This window comes from Zalophus californianus, chromosome 3 (assembly GCF_009762305.2).
Source record: "Zalophus californianus isolate mZalCal1 chromosome 3, mZalCal1.pri.v2, whole genome shotgun sequence".
NCBI lineage: Eukaryota > Metazoa > Chordata > Mammalia > Carnivora > Otariidae > Zalophus > Zalophus californianus.
Window position 1 is genome coordinate 172,947,562 of NC_045597.1, and position 19,550 is coordinate 172,967,111.

A 19,550-nucleotide genomic window follows, 5' to 3' on the forward strand; every position below is an offset into this window, starting at 1 on the left:
GCAGGGACCCGACGTGGGGCTCGATCTCAAGACCCTGAGATCATGACCTGAGCGAAAGGCAGCTGCTTGCCTGAGTGACCTACCCAGGTGCCCCCAAATAATCCCCTTTATAGAGTTGTGGGTTAAAGACTAAACTTTTTTTCTTTTTTTTCAAACATCCAAATTTTTTCTTAATAAAATAATTTAAAAACTCATACTTGGTATTCTTTAGTCATATATTTAAAGTTTAAATATGTATATAAGAATTTCTGTTTTGACTGGTAGGACAATCACCACATCAAAATGTACTTGCTAGGTCTACAGAACTAGTATAGAAGATCCAGTATATCTGACAGCAGCAACATACACACACAGGTGCTAATTTCACTGAAAATAAGACTGAAGCCCTTACCTATCCAATTAATCTTTGTAAAGTTGAAAAATAAACTTTCTAATTTTCATGGGAACTTAAGAAGATGAATTTCTTCTTAGAGCACATGGATTTCATTTAAAAGACACACAGTGGGTTTTTTGGTTTGCTTTTTGTTTTTCAGAGAGAGAGTGAACAGCAGAGGGAGGGGCAGAGTGAGAGAGAAAGAGAGAGAGAATTCCAAGCAGACTCCCAGCCAAGCATGGAGCCCAATGTGGAGCTCAGTGTGGGGCTCAATCTCAAGACCCTGCGATCATGACCCAAGCTGAAATCAACAGTCAGATGCTTCACCGACTGAGAAACCCAGGCGCCCCAGACACACATCGTCTTTTAAAATGTCACAAATAGGTCTCTGCTTATCAACCCACCAACATTTTCTCTTGACCTATCCTTCGCCTGCATGCATTCACACATTTATATAATGTTAAAAGTGAAGATATAATTTTTTTATGCTTTTTCAAAATTTCAACAATCTTGTTTTTTATAATACTTTAGTCTTAATACTTATCACATAAAAATATGAATTTTTTCAGAGAATACATTTAAACTTTTCTTAATTACTTACAATTTAAGGTTATTTCCCCCATGTCCTGCTATTGGAAATAACAATGAAAATAACTTTTTTGTTTCTTCAGTATTTCTTACTTAGGACAAATCCTCAGAAGTGGGACTATTAGATCAAAAGATGTTTTGTTTTTTTTTAAATAATTCTTACAGAATCATTGGTGAAGGATTTCAGTAAACATGAAGTTGCCTATCAATTTTAGTTGATAGAAATACTTCACTAAGAGGCACAGAGAACCCCCCCCTCAAAACCAATTAAAATACATCAACACCCTGACATCTAATAGTAAAACTTACGAGTCTCAGAGACAAAGAGAAAATCCTGAAAGCAGCTCGGGAGAACAGATCTGTAAGCTACAATGGTAGAAACATTCAATTGGCAACAGACCTATCCAGAGAGACCTGGCAGGCCAGAAAGGACTGGCATGGTATCTTCAGAGCACTAAATGAGAAAAATATGCAGCCAAGAATACTATAACCAGCTAGGCTGTCAATGAAAATGGAAGGAGAAATAAAAAGCTTCCAGGACAAACAAAAACTAAAGGAATTTGCAAACACAAAACCAGTCCTACAAATATCAAAAGGGGTCCTCTAAGCAAAGACAGAGCCGAAAAGTAACACAGATCAGAAAGGAACATGGACAATACACAATAACAGTCACCTTACAGGCAATACAATGGCACTAAATTCATATCATTCAATAGTTACCCTGAATGTAAATGGAATAAATGCCCCAATCAAAAGACACAGGCTATCAGATTGGATGAAAAAACATGGCCCATCGATATGCTGTCTGCAAGAGACTCATTTTAGACCCAAAGACACCCCCACATTGAAAGTGAGGGGGTAGTAAACAATTTATCATGCTAATGGACACCAAAAGAAAGCTGGGGTAGCAATCCATTTAACAGACAAATTAGATTTTAAACCAAAGACTATAATAAGAGATGAGGAACGACACTATATCACCCTTAAAGGGTCTATCCAACAAGAAGATCTAACAATTGTAAATATCTATGCCCCTAACATGGGAGCAGCCAATTATATAAGGCAATTAATACCAAAAGCAAAGAAACACATCGACAACAATACAATAATAATAGTGGGGGACTTTAACAACCCCCTCACTGAAATGGACAGATCATCTAAGCAAAGATCAACAAAGAAATAAAGACTTTAAATGACACACTGGACCAAATGGACTTCACAGATATATTCAGAACATTCCATCCCAAAGCAACAGAATACACATTCTTCTCTAGTGCCCATGGAACACTTTCCAGAATAGATCACATCCTAGGTCACAAATCAGGTCTCAACCGGTACCAAAAGATCGGGATCATTCCCTGCATATTTTCAGACCACAGTGCTTTGAAACTAGAACTCAATCACAAGAGGAAAGTCGGAAAGAACTCAAATACGTGGAGGCTAAAGAGCATCCTACCAAAGAATGAATGGGTCGACCAGGAAATTAAAGAATTTTAAAAATTCATGGAAACCAATGAAAATGAAAACACAACTGTTCAAAATCTTTGGGATGCAGCAAAGGCGGTCCTAAGAGGAAAGTATATAGCAATACAAGCCTTTCTCAAGAAACAAGAAAGGTCTCGAATACACAAACTAACCCTACACCTAGAGAAGCTAGAGAAAGAACAGCAAATAAAGCCTTAACCCAGCAGGAGAAGAGAAAAAATAAAGATCAGAACAGAAATCAATGAAACAGAAACCAAAAGAACAGTAGAACAGATCAACGAAACCAGGAGCTGGTTCTTTGAAAGAATTAACAAGATTGATAAACCCCTGGCCAGACTTATCCAAAAGAAAAGAGAAAGGACCCAAATCAACAAAATCATGAATGAAAGAGGAGAGATCACAACCAACACCAAAGAAATACAAACAATTATAAGAACATATTATGAGTAACTATATGCCAGCAAATTAGATAATCTGGAAGAAATGGACACATTCCTAGAGATGTATCAACTACCAAAAATGAACCAGGAAGAAATAGAAAACCTGAATAGACCTATAACTGCTAAGGAAATTGAAGCAGTCATCAAAAATCTCCCAACAAACAAAAGCCCAGGGCCAGATGGCTTCCCAGGGGAATTCTACCAAACATTTAAAGGAGAATTAATACCTATTCTTCTGAAACTGTTCCAAAAAATAGAAATGGAAGGAAAACTTCCAAACTCGTTTTATGGGGCCAGCATTACCTTGATCCCAAAACTAGACAAAGACCCCATCAAAAAGGAGTACTACAGACCAATATCCCTGATGAACATGGATGCAAAAATTCTCACCAAAATACTAGCCAATAGGATCCAACAGTACATTAAAAGGATTATTCGCCACGACCAAGTGGGATTTATCCCTGGGCTGCAAAGTTGGTTCAACATCCGCAAATCAATCAATGTGATACAATACATTAATAAAAGAACAAGAACCATATGATCTTTTCAATAGATGCAGAAAAAGCATTTGACAAAGTACAGCATCCTTTCTTGATCAAAACTCTTCAGAGTATAGGGATAGAGGGTACATACCTCAATATCATAAAAGCCATCTATGAAAAACCCACAGCGATTATCATTCTCAATGGGGAAAAACTGAGAGCTTTCCCCCTTAAATCAGGAACGTGGCAGGGACGTCCACTATCACCACTGCCATTCAACATAGTATTAGAAGTCCTAGCCACAGCAATCAGACAACAAAAAGAAATAAAAGGCATCCAAATCGGCAAAGTAGTAGTCAAACTCTCACTCTTTGCAGATATGATATGATACTTTATGTGGAAAACCCAAAAGACTCCACCCCAAAACTGCTAGAACTCATACAGGAATTCAGTAAAGTGGCAGGATATAAAATCAATGCACAGAAATCAGTGGCATTCCTATACACCACCAACAAGACAGAAGAGAGACAAATTAAGGAGTCGATCCCAATTACAGTTGCACCCAAAACCACAAGATACCTAGGATAAATATAACCAAGAGGCAAAGAATCTGTACTCAGAAAACTACAGAATACTCATGAAAGAAATTGAGGAAGACACAAAGAAATGGAAAAACGTTCCATGCTCCTGGATTGGAAGAACAAATATCGTGAAGATGTCCATGCTACCTAGAGCAATCTACACATTCAGTGCAATCCCCATCAAAATACCATCCACTTTTTTCATAGAAATGGAACAAATAATCCTAAAATTTGTATGGAACCAGAAAAGACCCCGAATAGCCAGAGGAATGTTGAAAAAGAAAAGCAAAGCCGGCGGCATCACAATTCCGGACTTCAAGATCTATTACAAAGCTGCCATCATCAAACAGTATGGTACTGGCACAAAAACAGACACATCGATCAACGGAACAGAACAGAGAGCCCAGAAATGGGCCCTCAACTCTATGATCAACTAATCTTCGACAAAGCAGGAAAGAATGTCCAATGGAAAAAAGACAGTCTCTTCAACAAATGGTGTTGGGTAAACTGGACAGCCACACGCAGATTAATGAGACTGGACCATTTCCTTACACCACACACAAAAATAGACTCAAAATGGTTGAAAGACCTAAATGTGAGCCAGGAGTTCATCAAAATCCTAAACGAGAACACAGGCAGCAACCTCTTCGACCTCAGCCACAGCGACTTCTTCCTAGAAACATGGCCAAAGGCAAGGGAAGCAAGGGCAAAAGTGAACTACTGGGACTTCATCAAGATAAAAAGCTTTTGCACAGCAAAAGAAACAGTCAACAAAACCAAAAGACAACCAACAAAATGGGAGATATTTGCAAATGTTATATCAGATAAAGGGCTAGTATCCAAAATCTATAAAGAACTTATTAAACTCAACCTCCAAAGAACAAAGGGTCCAATCAAGAAATGGGCAGAAGACATGAACAGACATTTTTCCAAAGACATGCAAATGGCCAACAGACACATGAAAGAGTGCTCAACATCGCTCGGCATCAGGGAAATCCAAATCAAAACCTCAGTGAGATACCACCTCACATCAGTCAGAACGGCTAAAATGAACAAGTCAGGAAACAGCAGATGTTGGTGGGGATGCGGCGAAAGGGAAACCCTCCTACACTGTTGGTGGGAATGCAAGCTGGTGCAACCACTCTGGAAAACAGTATGGAGGTTCCTCAAAAAGTTGAAAATAGAGCTACCACACGATCCAGGAATCGCACTACTGGGTATTTACCCCAACGATACAAACGTAGGGATCCGAAGGGGTACGTGCACCCTGATGTTTATAGCAGCAATGTCCACAATAGCCAAACTACGGAAAGAGCCAAGATGTCCATCGACAGAAGAATGGAGAAAGAAGATGTGGTGTGTGTGTACATATATATACATGTATATATACACACACAATGGAATATTATGCAGCCATCAAAAGGAATGAAAGCTTGCCATTTGCAAAGACGTGGATGGAACTGGAGGGTATTATGCTGAGCAAAATAAGTCAATCAGAGAAAGACGTGTATCATATGACCTCACTGATATGAGGAATTCTTAATCTCAGGAAACAAACTGAGGGTTGCTGGAGTGGTGGGGGGTGGGAGGGAGGGGGTGGCTGGGTGATAGACACTGGGAAGGGTATGTGCTATGGTGAGTGCTGTGAATTGTGTAAGACTCTGAATCACAGACCTGTACCTCTGAAACAAATAATACATTTATATGTAAAAAAAAAAAAAAAAGATGATGATGATAGCAGGAAGGGAAAATGAAGGGGGGATCGGAGGGGGAGACGACCATGAGAAACGATGGACTCTGAGAAACAAACCGAGGGTTCTAGAGGGGAGGGGGTGGGGAGACGGGTTAGCCTGGTCATGGGTATTAAAGAGGGCATGTTCTGCATGGAGCACTGGGTGTTATATGCAAACAATCATGGAATACTACATTAAAACCTAATGATGTAATGTATGGTGATTAACATAACAAAAAAAAGAAATGCTTTGGTATATTTATTTTTTTAGAAATTAGCAAAGTTTAAATAGAACTGAATAGATTCTATTCATTTTATCGAATAGAATAAAATTTGAAGAAACATATTTAATAGAAAAGTCTAAGTTTGTTAACCTGATTATGAGGTTATTTATAATATGATGGTATGATGATTGTCTTTTAGGTTCCATCCACCTCAACTGAAACATAAACAAAAAAACACCCTACTTGGTGCTTCCTCACCTCACAGACACAGTCCAGTGTAAAATATTTGGCACATTCCCATGGCAATGCCCTCGGGTGTTAAGGACTTTCAAAACTTCTGCAGCAGCGAAACTTAAGAGGAGAACGGGGAAGAAGGAGAGATTATTAAGAAAAGATGACAGCCATCTGCTCTCTTCACATTGAGATGAGAAGTGAAGAGGCAGATTAAAAAAAAAAAAAGCTGAGGCTAGAGGAAATTTTGAAAGCAGTGTACTAAAAGGATAGGTCAATAAAAGACATTTCCTCTTTTTGAAGGCTAGTTTACATCTTTAGGATGTAGTTCAGCCGTATTCACAGTCTAGAAGGTGAATAAAAATCACTTATTTGTGTATCTTCTATTTTTTCATTCTAGTCATGTCTTTAATTACCCAAATTCACCCTTGTACGATGACGGTTCTAAGTTGCATGTGAGGAATTAGCACCAGAACCAGGACTTAAGCAGGAGCTCAGTCATAAACTTAATCTTAAAGGAATTTTCCTATCTGTATCTCTCATTTCTGTAAAATATTTATAAAATAAATATGAAACAAATGGCTGGCACAATAGTCTAACTATAGCCTATTCTCAGAATCCCCATTGGTATATCCATTAACTGTGACACACTCTACATATATAATGTGGGAAAATAAGGAGATAGTAACCAATTAAGACAAACATGGTTAAACAGAACATTTCCAATAGGTAAATTTAGATAGCTATAATTCCTTTTTGTTAATTTGTTTAAATTTGTTTAATTTGTTAGATTATTTTGGTAATTATCTACAGAGAAAAGTTTAGATAGAATTTCCTCTTGAATCTACTTGGTTTATGGAAAAATCCCATGAAAAGAGAATACTGAAGTTTCCACATAGTTAAACAAGTAAAGATTTTGTCTACCAGGAAGCTAATCGGTATCTTCAACCACAAGACCTACTTTCAGTAAGTCATAAATCTTTACAATTAATTTTGAAAGCTTTGGTCCATCTCATGTTTCTTCAACATACATGTTTGTTTCAGAAAGTTCTGAATAGATCTGAACATGTTAAAAAATCAAACTGACGTGTCTGACGCAAAAAAACAATGTAGTGAGAAATATGTATTAGGACAGAAGGTATTTGCAGTTTCTTGCCTTCTCTTGATAGACCCAATGACCATTTACAACACAACATGAATTGTCCCAAATCCTGACCCTATTTCTCTTTGGACTCTGTTAGAAAGTACAAGGATATGAACTTTAGTAAGAGATTCCATGCAATTACGAGGGTGCCTGGGTGGCTCAGTTGGTTAAGTGTCTGCCTTCAGCTCAGGTCATGATCCCAGGGTCCTAGGATGTAGCCCAGCAGGCGGGGCTCCCTGCTCAGCAGGGAGCCTTTTTTTCCCTCTCCTGCTCTACCTGCCACGCCCCTGCTTGTGCGCTCTCTCTCTGTGTCAAATAAATAAATAAATAAATAAATCTTTTAAAAAATTAAAACAATTAACAAAAAAAAAAAAGATTCCATGCATCCTTTATCCTACAGAACTACTGACACTGGAGTGTGTTATTCAGCACTGTGAGAATCACCGAACAGCACACTACTGAGTCAGCTTGAGTCCACTGTGATTCTATAAAAATGACATGGCCAAGCCATTAAAATGATAAAACTTCCATTTCTTAAAGAAGGCAGATTTTATGGAAATGAATCATGTAGCATGTACATTTAACCAGATGCAAGTTGGGCATATTCACAAGAACAAGACTTAAACTAGCAATGCTTTAACATTCAAAATTTCACATGGCTTCTTTATTGTTAAGACCTTGTTATTACGAAAATCTGTTCCTTCCTATAACCGCTGGCAAAGCTTCTGGAGCAGTTTCAATACAACAGCATCTACAGTCATGAAACCAAATGTTTTAAACACTGAGGCCCAATAAGACTTGCCACAGATTTAAAAGGGAAAAGAAGTTCAAAAATAAGAGTGAGGCAGAAAGGGAAACTTTTTTTTTCTATGTACATAATCCGTCAGTCCAACTGCTTATCATACTCCTTGAACTGGTCTTAACCAGGACAGACTAATCACAGATAGGATGAGCAGAGATGAGTAACAGTGCTGGTCACAGCCTTCGCTGGATCTGACCCATCAGTGGAGACTGGCATCACAAGGAGAGTGGTAGCTGCATTTAAAAAGGACATGAATACCAATTGCTAAAGGGAAACCGTTCTACAAACCCAATTAATTTCAAACTAGAGATCAAATTAATAACACAATTAAGATCTTGATAAATCAAGCATTTCTACCATAAAACCTTCAAGGCACAAAGCCATAACATAAAGTTTTTTAAAACTAATTCTAATCCATCCTTTGCTTCTTAAAGTTTCATTAAAAATACTTGCTATCCTTTTTTATCTTTTTAATCTGAAATAATTATAGATTCACAGGATGATACACAGAAATGTACAGGGAAGTCCCATGCGCCCTTCCTCCAGGGTCCAATCTAACTCCCTACACACATTTAGAGCACAATATCAAAACCACGAATTGACACAGATACAATCCATAGAGCTTATTCAGATTTCATCAGTTACACATGCACTCAGGTCTGTGTGTATGCATATGCATGCAGATCTATACAATTTAATCATGTGTGTAATGTACCACTGCTAGGATCAAGATACTCGGCCCCATCATCACAAGACCCCTGTGTACCTCTTTTACAACCATTATTCTCTTCTAAAAAACTAGTGCACAAAACAGATATACCCACCGTCCTATTTTAGTCATCACATGCAAAGTAGATACTTTAGCTGTTGAAGAATAGGAATTAACCCTGTATATGCTTTCTTTTGTTGTTTGAAGTCCTAAGTGAATCTAAGGGTAAGAAAAGCGAACAAGTGAGAGCAGGGAAGGTGAAAGGCAGTTCTCAAAGTGGTGCTTGAGCACCAAGAAGAAGCAGATAAGGACAATACATCTTTAGCAGAGGTGTGGATAACAGCTGGTGTAATCACTCCAACTCAGGTAGTACAAGGCAGTCGAAACTTCCAACAGTTTCTAAAGATACACTGGATCAGCTAAGAAAGCGTGCAGTTTTCAGAAATCATAAAGCAAGGGGTGCCTGGGTGGCTCAGTTGATTAAGTGTCTGACTCTTGGTTCCAGCTCAGGTCATGATCTCAGAGGGGTGAGATTGAGCCCCGCGTCGGGCTCTGCGATGGGTGTGGAGCCCGCTTAAGATTCTCTCTCTCCCTCGCCCTCTATTCCTTCCCCACCCCTAAAAAAAGGTCATAAAATGAAAGCCATAAACTATTTCACATCATGGTAGTATATTTAAAACATGTGTTTATTAAGTTAAATATATCTCAACAGTGATATGGATTGCTTAAGCTTAAAAGTCTACTATATAATCCATTTACTCTTTATTAAAATAGTTCATAGTAGAGAAAAAAAGACTTTAAAGAAGACTAAAAAGCACTTCTGTGGACACATCAACAACATCTAAATGATACCATTAATATAAGTTTTTTCAAAATACAGTGACTAACCGGGGGGGGGGGGGAATAGCATTTAGTTCCTTAAATAATTATTGGCAATAGAACACCATAAAAAATGAAATTAGTCAATTCATTTTGTAGTTCTCCCAAGTCCAGTACTTACATTCAAATTTTAAGATCCAACATCCACTGAGAATCCCAAGCATACATTTTAGGGTACTTTGAACTGTATCCCCAGGAACAATGACATGAGTTACTAGAATACAAAAAAAAAGAAGAAAAACAGAGATATAAACCAAAATAATTCTTTAACTATAAGAACCAGTTAGTCAGCGCTTCATAATCTGAATTTTCTTCAAAAGCAACAATCTTTATACTTAGATATAAGACTTTTTAAATTTAGTATCATTCTCCATCCTGGCTAACAACATGAAAAATCAGATCATAAACCATGTACCTTAAAGCCACATTAGCAAACATATATTTGTATTTTCAAATTATAACTAAAGAATTAAAGCATTCCATTGCACACAATTTATCTGTCATTAGTGAACTCAGAAGTTTGCCCTTCTGACACTTATTCTGTCCTAGAATATGTGCAAAGCTTTAAACTTCATGTTTCCTAACTAAATTAGGCCTGTAGTTTATAACTATGAACACATTTTTGATTACAAGATTCAAAGCATACTGCCAATCCCCAGTAGTTAAAACATATAAATTATCAAGGGAGGTCTACAAAGGGATTACCTATTTAAAAATTTTTTGAACCAAAAATAAATATATAAAACTCACCTGTATTGTCAAATTCAGCACATTTTTTAACCTTAAGAATTGCTGCAAGCTCACTGAGCATTTTTTGTTGTTCTGAAGAAAGCCCACTGCCTATAAGCACGAGAGGTCCATCCCTACGCTGACCAGTGTTCATCTGTTAAGAAAGGGGAGATACCACAGTGTTAAAATTATTTAAAGACTAGAGAAAGATATTAACTGACTTGCACTTGATAGAAGCTTGAGTCTCTGTACTTACCTTCCTCTATCCAGTGATTCCCCACAATGTCCATCGAATCGTCACTCAAGAGCCTTAATGCTCAATGCATTTTATTAGTCCCTTATTTTTTCCCCCAATAAAACGTTATTTGGAATAGCAATCTAAACCCAGGGCATCTTGTCTCCTTGATTCTAAACTGGATTTCTGTAAGATTTTACGACTTCATTCTGTCACCAGGAAGCCTTTTATTTTTTCCTTAAGTAACCCAAAACACCCCCTTAAAAAATGATCAATTCCTTATCTCCCCTCCACTAACTTACTCCACTGAAGTTAAAACTGTTTGGTCTTGTTATTTTAAACTGAGATTATGTGAAAAATCAAAGAATACTAAAGCTTCTAATAGCACGGAGCTCAAAAATCAAAAACCCGAACTCTTAACATCAAAACAGCTACCTATCAAAACCAAGAAAATTAAAACAGACAAGAGAACACAAAACTTAGATCAGATCCACCAACAGTAATAACTCAACGCAGCTCATGAAAAGGAAAGAACTGCTCTAACAATGACCAATATTTTCACTTGAAGAGAGAGACAGAGCTTACAGGAAACAAAAACAAAGAGAAGACACCAGTGGACAGCATTTGAGATCAGAAGTGAAAGAATCAAAGAAACAAGATGTGTGCCCAACAGCAGCCAACAGAACTTAACGAACAGAACTGGAGTGAGGGCTGGCCACAAGCCATCCGGTAAGAAACGAGCAACGACCCAGCAGAGAAGAAAAGAAAAAGCAAACCAGCACCACTGAATTAGAGGACAAAAAGCCAAACAGAGCACTGGAACTTTCAAATACAAGACACAGGGCCTTCTGACGTTGTGTAACTTTATATGCAGAGGATTTTTCTGGGTTCTCAAAAGCTCCGAAGAACATGAGTGAAACACTGAAGGTATGATCACTAGTACAGTTCAGCAACTAGATTTGAGACAGTTAGTATTTAAATATTCACTTCACATATCAGAGTAGTGATAATTCAGTCTGACGCCCTACAAGGTAACATCTAAGTTGTTTAGCTATATCCATAAACAGATCGACCTCATTCATTCAAATCTATTGAATAGATCTATAGTAGATTTCTGTAAAAGGTTTTTTTGATGGCAATATTCAGCACTTAGAAGTTAAAGTTTCCTGAATTACTTATTCATCTAGGGCTCAAGGGGCAAAGGTTTTACTGGACGAGTTTACACATATTGACATCACATTTCTGTATATGTATCTCCCCTATTCACTAAGTTATAAGGTGATGTAACAATGTCTAACCTAAACACTGCAAATATTCCTTAAGATGAAAATAGTGCAGTACACTTTATGGATCATTCAATTACTAAATACTAGTAAAAAAGAGGGGGGCGCCTGAGTGGCTCAGTCGTTAAGCGTCTGCCTTTGGCTCAGGTCATGATCCCAGGGTCCTGGGATCGAGCCCCGCATCAGGCTCCCTGCTTGGCAGGAAGCCTGCTACTCCCTCTCCCACTCTCCCTGCTCGTGTTTACTCTCTCGCTCTCTCTCTGTCAAATAAATAAATAAAATCTTTAAAAAATAATAATAATAGTAAAAAAAATAGTAATTCAAAAATTGTCAGTTATACAAATAAGTGCCACAAAAATAGCTCTAAATGCAACACATTACTTTCCAATTTATATAACTCCACTTCAGCTAAATGAGTTCTCTGCACAAAATACCAAGAGTGAAAAGATATCAATTCTAAATATAGCATATGATACTATTTCCATCAACCCCAGAAAAGCACCAAAGTGGGTCAAGCATTTTCCTATCAGTTTCTACATTTGAATAAAAAATAGAAACTGGCACTAATTTCTCATAGTTAAGAAATACTATTAAAAAAAAAATAATAAAGCAAACAGCCACCAATGCCACACATCTGATTTGTAACAGGTGGTGAGGGGTGGGCGAGGAATTTGGCTTGAATAAACAGAGATCTTAGAACCATGAGGTTCAAAAGATGTTCAGAAAACATCCCAAGGGTTCAGTACCCTGACTCTATAGATATTAGTTACTATGTACAATGACATTAAACAAACTCTTTTTTTTAAAGATTTTATTTATTTATTTGCGAGAGAGCAAGACAGTGAGAGAATACACCAAGGGGAAGGGCAGAGGGAGGGGGGAAGCAGACTCCCTGCTGAACAGGGAGCCCTCCAAGGGAGCTCGATCCCAGGACCCTGGGACCATGACCTGAGCTGAAGGCAGACGCTTAACTGACTGAGCCACCCAGGCGCCCCATGTGTCTCCATCCTCACTCTCAAATTGAAGTTCCAACCTAGCAGAGATCACAGTATCCCTAAGTGCCTGGAACACTGACTGATATACTGCAGACACCCAATAAATATTTGTCAGATACGTGAACACATTTATCATCATGCCTGCATTGCTGTTTCGCATAAAGCAGATAAATATTTCTCAATACCCATGCCATTATCTTAAAGCCCTGAGCTAAATTCTAAGAAGTAAAAACTCAAACAAAGTCTTGGGTCTGTTGGTATCTGGGCACCTGGCTGTGGGCATAAAAACAAAGGGGGAAAAAATCCAATAAAATAAAAATATATTTTGCCAGGGCGCCTGGGTGGCTCAGGCGGTTAAGCACCTGCCTTCGGCTCAGGTCATGATCCCAGGGTCCTGGGATCAAGCCCCGCATCGGGCTCCCTGCTCAGCGGAGAGCCTGCTTCTTCCTCTCCCTCTCCCTGCTGTTCTGCCTACTTGTGCGTGCTCTCTCTCTCTCTGTCAAATAAATAAATAAAATCTTTAAAAATATATATATATATATATTTTGCCAGACGATTAGTGGTACAGGAAAATAAAGCCGGGTTGGGAGGACAGGAAGCACTCTGCTATGTAAGATAGGGCTGTACAGAGGCGCTCCCTGATAGGACTACACCAGAGTCGGATGCCACGTGTACACCGAGCTCCCTACAACTGTTCCTGGCAGAGAAAACAGCTAGTGCGGAGGACCTGAACTGGGAGCGTGGTTGGTGTATTTAAGAAACAGTGAGGCAGCCCGATGTGGCTGAAAAAGAGTGAGTGAAAGGGAGTCTAGAAGCAGCTGAGGGAAGACAGATTCCAGAGAGACACAACCCTTTCAACTTAGGACTTCTAGCCATTAGCTTTTCCTTAGCCAAAAATCTACCACTAAGGTAGTAAACAATGATATCCTCAGGCCATGTCCACGTGACATGAGGAAAGTGTAGGTTTATTACATTTAATAAAAACAGTAAATGGACAGTATAATTGAGAGGACGATAACCAATTTCCCATTTTCACGCTCCAACAATACCATAGTGACATCTTTATTTTTGACACATTTAAAACAATCCTTCTCCAGCTTTTCATAAAAGCAACACTGGCAAACGACAACTTAGTTCTTAGTTCTATGTTCTGCCAGGAGAGTCCAAGTCCTAATGAATAAAATAAATGCCAATTTATTTTACCATATTAAGTATGGTGGGACTGAATAAGTACTTACCTAAGATGTAAGAAACTCAAGTTCTAACTGATCCATTCAAAAAAAAAAAAAAAACTTTTTTTTTTTTTTTTGTAATGGCTCCTTAACCATGAGCAAATCAAACTAGGTTTCAGGTTTCTCATTTATAAACTAAGAAAATTAAACTGCTGACTTCTACTTTCTCTTTCAGTTCATTATCAAAATTCCAGCTTGGTGCCCATTGCAGAGCTGACGTCCAGGAGAAGGCAGGAGATAGAGAGTTCTCCGAGTACAAAGGTAACTAGCCTGCAACAGCACCTATGATCCCCTCAAGTACCTTAGGTCACCTCCTCATCTGCAACAATGGGATCAATCACCGCGCCACTGCCCTCACCAGACAAGACGCGCAGGACCTCTGGTCACAGACCTCAAGTCATCTCTTTCTCTCATCTTCCCCTATCTGGGCAGTTGTGATGTGCCCGCCACACCCCTCTCCTGAAAACCCCTCTTCTCTCCCTGCCCACATCACACCACCCTCTCACATCAGAGTTCTGTCTACCTCACAGCCTCCCAACAAGTCTTCGGTCTCGGCCCACTCTGAACTGTCCTCTGCACTAAAACTCACTGCGAGTACCCCACTGAGTGGACCAGTAATGCCTAAACTCCTCCTCAGGGCATCCAAAGCCTTTTACAGTCTGATCCCAACTTCGCTCCAGCTCCTATCTAATAATACACCTTCTGCTCTTCTCACGCTAACTCTAGTTTCTCAGATTTTGAAGGTTCTTTACACCTCCTTGTCTTCAAGCTGTTGTTCCTTAGATTTGAACTGCCATCCCCACTTTGTATACCTGATTCACAGTGGGGCAATGCTCACTGGATCCATGCCTCACTTCCTCCACACTAACAGAATCCCAATTTTTACAGATATCCACGTATGTCAGCACCAATTGTGTGACCAGTTCTGACCAGTAAGACATAAGGGGAAGTCCAGTGGAAGGCTTCTGGGGAACGTTTTAGTCCCTCTTTTAAGACTGGATACTGTCCCATCTACAATTGTGGCAATCGTCCTATAACCACTGAGGGGAGATTAGTGAAGTGAGGACAAAGCCATCAAGCTGAGGATGGCAACGCAGAAAGACAGAATTTGGGTCTCTGGTGCAGCCATTTAATTGCTGAACTCACCAAGAAAAGCTCTCCTATATTGAGATTATCTTTAGATAAAATAAAACACTGCCTTTAGGCATTTAAGTAACTTTTGTTATCTGCAGCCAACATTCTATTAGGCACCTTGCTAAAACTTTTACCTTTACAAGTTTACATGCCTTCTTTGTCACCTTCTCTGTGAAGCTCTTCTGATCACTCCTGAAGTCAGCTTCTTCCTTCTCTATGAATCTACTGTACATTTTTATGGCTTCTATTATAAATTTATTACAGTATATAATGAACTTTTTTAACATCTATATTCCCCACTAAACCATAAGTTCCTAAGGAATAAGCATTCCTTCCACTTTCTCTAACTTATAGCTCTTTCCTAAGCTACAGACCCACCTGCCCGTTCAACATGTTTGCTGCCTTAGACATAAAATTGGCAGGGAATTACTGGTTTCCTTCCCCACAGCAGGAAATGGCACCATCATCTACCACCCCACCGCTGAAGTCACACTAGTTCTATTTATCCACACTTCATATATAATTCATCAGAAAATTTGTTGCCATTAACTCAAAAATATACACTAAACCTCATTACTTCTCACAATCTCCACGGCCATTACCTTAATCCAGGCGCTATCTCTTCTCATCACAGTGAAACAGTCCTCAGTAACTGCCCTGCTTCTGCTCTTGCCCTACCCGTCTCTTTACTACAAATCAGCCAGAGTGAACTTTCTAAAACATAAATTGAATGATGTCATTTCCTTGCTTTAAATCCTTTCAGTGGTTTCCATTACTCTTAGACACTGACTAGTCGCCAGCAAGTATGACCTTCTCTCTAACCTTCAAACACACCAAGCTCATCCACTGAGGGACCCTATACAACATTTGCTATAGGGAACACTTGTCATCCAGACAGATGTTCACCCGGATGCCTCGTCCTCCTCATTCAAGTTTCACATCAAACATCAGCTCTCTGGAGGCCCTCCTCAATGACCCCAGCTAAAGCAGTACCTTTTAAACCGGAGCCCTCCACCTCCACTCAATTACATTCTACAAAATCTTCAAACCACACATTTGTAAGGTCCTGAAACTATTTCATTTATATTAGCTTACATATTTATAGTCTCTCTCTTTCCTATCTCTCATTACAGTGTTAGCTACTTGAGAACAAGAGCTCCATCTGTCACATTGGTTGCAGTATGAATGCTCCCTAAAATACAGAGGGGGGGTTCAAAAAATACTTGTTGTTAGACTTATTCTGATGATAATAGTCTTTGAACTCACAATTCCTAATACAAAGGAAGTGTTCAATAATTGTTTGGTGATTGAAAGCAATTTGCTAAGTAGAAATTTTCCTATTATGTTCCTTTCACAACCAATTTCAATAAAAGACATAATTTTCCCAAAGCCTAATCCATACTTACTACTGAGCAATGGCGAGTTGATGATGATTCATTCTTCTCTGGCAGCAGCAATAGTGATTTCATATTTTCACCATTTGCATAATCCACAGGTCGCAAACCAAATATGTTACTGGCAAAATAAGTGAAGATGGGTTTAAGTAAATAGAATGTGTGACTTGATTTTTAACTAAATGGATGCACCAGGGGAAGAATTTTTAAACTTCCTTAATAATATACAACTTTTACTAAAATGAATGACTCAGAATTCACACAAAGCGTTAAGGATCAAGTATCACAAGCTGCTGAATTCAATGGAAAAAAGATGTGAAATTTCAATTTGACATCAGACCATTCTAGGGAGTATTTTTAATTGAATATGTTGTTACTTACACATGAATTTTTTCACAACTGTATTCTTCTGTATTCATACGCATATTTCTAATATAGCTTCATAATCATTAATCACCAAGGGCAAGAGACTTTCAAATGCAAATAAAAATGATTTCCCATAGCTATTATAAGCTCTATATTCTACATAAACAAATAAAGAAATTAGATAAATACACAAGACAGGAATTCAGATCTGCAGAAAGAAAACCATGCCACATGACAAACAAATGAATAAAGCAGTGAGCAGGGCACTTTGAAAATTAACTTTAATATGGATGTACATTGTGTAGTAATCAGCCATCAAGAGAATCAACTGGTGGTTTAGGGAACAAGCTGACGCAGACATCTCAGCGTGTACTAATTCACAAGTCACAGAATATGTTACACTGGAAGATAATTCAGAAATAGTAGAGAAGTCTGCCATTTCATACGTAAGAAAACAGAAAGAACGAAGTTCCAATGACTTGACTAAGGTTGTGTTTTTCTTGTTTATTCCAATAGTCAACATTGCCCATCATTAGTTTTATAATTATAATTATTTAATTTATTATATACAATTATAATTTTATTATAAAATTATTGTAAAAATTATAATTATTAAAAATATACAACTTTTGTCTACCCTTCCACTTCCTTACATATGGTTTCATAATAATTTCAATATATTTTATTATGACAAGAAAGTTTCCTAAAATGAGCATTTCTTTTATAAGCTTTTATGGTTTTTCAGATTATGGTATATCCATGTAATGGCCATTAAAGTGCATATGAACATGCAATGTGTTCAAGAGGACATAAAATGATAAACACGGTACAATACCAGTTTTTAAAATTGAACTGAATGTACAGGGAGAGATCTGGAAGGAAACAGGAGAAGGAAGAGGAAGGAGGAAGGAGTCAACTCTGATGCTGTGTGAAGGGCATATAGATGAGGGACAGAAGCACCAATTTGGTTTGGAGACAAGGACATTAATGACCTTGGAGAAAGTGGTTTTGATGGCATAGCAGGAAGAGATAGCTAGTGAATGAAGAAATAAACCACAGTAACCATTTCTCTAATGACTGCCACTCATGACTATCCGATCACTCACTCTTCTTGGGATGTGCCCACAAACATCGATAAATTAGTACTCTCAGATTTCCCTTTAGGCCTAGGTTCAATAATTTGCAACCCTTCTCTGGCAACAGTCCTTCTCCAGCCAAGAACTGTATTGTGTTTCTGCTTTCTGGTTTACAACAAAGCGACAAGCCACTGTGCTGGATTTGGGGTCTTTCCAAATTCCCATACATTTAGAGGAATCTCAGTTTATTTCAAAAGGTACTTGATTTCATCCACTATACTTGATACTTCTTAATTTCATTCTCTTACTGTGCTCACATGCCAAATAAATAATCCCCTCACACATATATTCTGCAAGTATGACAATCAAAATAGAAATCTGAGATAATGAATCAATATTCTAGGTCTTAAACCAAGTACAAAAATGAATAAACAACAACAAAAAAATGATGTCACACCGTATGCCATCAAAAAAAAAAAAAAAATCACTGTACACCAAGGACTTTTTAAAAAAGACAACTGTAAATTTCACACTTCAAAGAAATAAAAGAGCCCAGGCAAGTATACTTTAATAAACAGTAACTACAGTATACTTGTTTTACACAGATATGAATAACCACTATGACAACATAAAACAATGTTTATGAAAGTATTTCCCAAAAGTACCATCAGCAGCTAGTGTGCCTCAAACAAAAAGTAACCAGTAAAACAACTGTCTGAACAAGTGAGATGCTTGTACTGTCTATAAAAGTTTTCCTTCATAAAATAACTGGCAGGCTTCTAATTTATACTTCGAGCCTTAACTACACAAAGCTCACTCTCTCATATGGTCTTTAGACATGCACTTGGATTAGGGACGCTTCTGCTTCTACACAGTCCACTAAACCCTTAGCCCTCCAGTATTGCTAATGAACTGGAGAATGGCACATACAAATGCTACAGACCGAAAGATAATTGGTGAAACCTCAGTCCTGCATCACAGGAGATGGAGCCTATTAAATCCTGTCATGTGGACCACTGAAATTTGAAATTAGAATCAAGTTTTTATGCGGCACCTTCAAAAACCCACAGCAAGAGGAGACAGGGCACACCTAAGATTTCTCCTTTATCACATGGGCACAAAAAAGTCATCCAACTTTTTTCCACATAATGATATATTTGAATGGGCTAACATTTACACTTAGTGTAAAAAAAAAAAAAAATTGGTTTTAAATGCACATAATTAAGGGCGCCTGCGTGGCTCAGTCAGTTAAGCGACCGCCTTGTGGTTTCGGTTCAGGTCATGATCTCATAGGTCATGAGATCAAGCCCCGTGTCTGGCTCCATGCTCGGTGAGGAGTCTGCTTGAGATTCTCTCCCTCCTCCCACTCACACTCGCTTCCCCCCCAAAATAAATAAATAAATCTTTAAGTAAATAAACACATAAATAAATGTACA

At 38.2% G+C, this 19,550-nt stretch overlaps 1 protein-coding gene across 2 annotated transcripts in view; it reads right to left on the minus strand.

Annotated features, from left to right (window-relative positions):
* Positions 1-19,550, minus strand: part of BARD1 (BRCA1 associated RING domain 1) — an 88,422-nt gene that overhangs the window by 9,636 nt on the left and 59,236 nt on the right. For both annotated transcript variants that reach the window (XM_027591484.1, XM_027591483.1), the window contains 3 exons: positions 16,685-16,793; positions 10,421-10,553; positions 9,792-9,884 (listed from right to left, as the gene is read on the minus strand). In XM_027591484.1, coding sequence (XP_027447285.1) covers positions 9,792-9,884; positions 10,421-10,553; positions 16,685-16,793 — 335 coding nt within the window. The remainder of the gene's footprint in view (positions 1-9,791; positions 9,885-10,420; positions 10,554-16,684; positions 16,794-19,550) is intronic.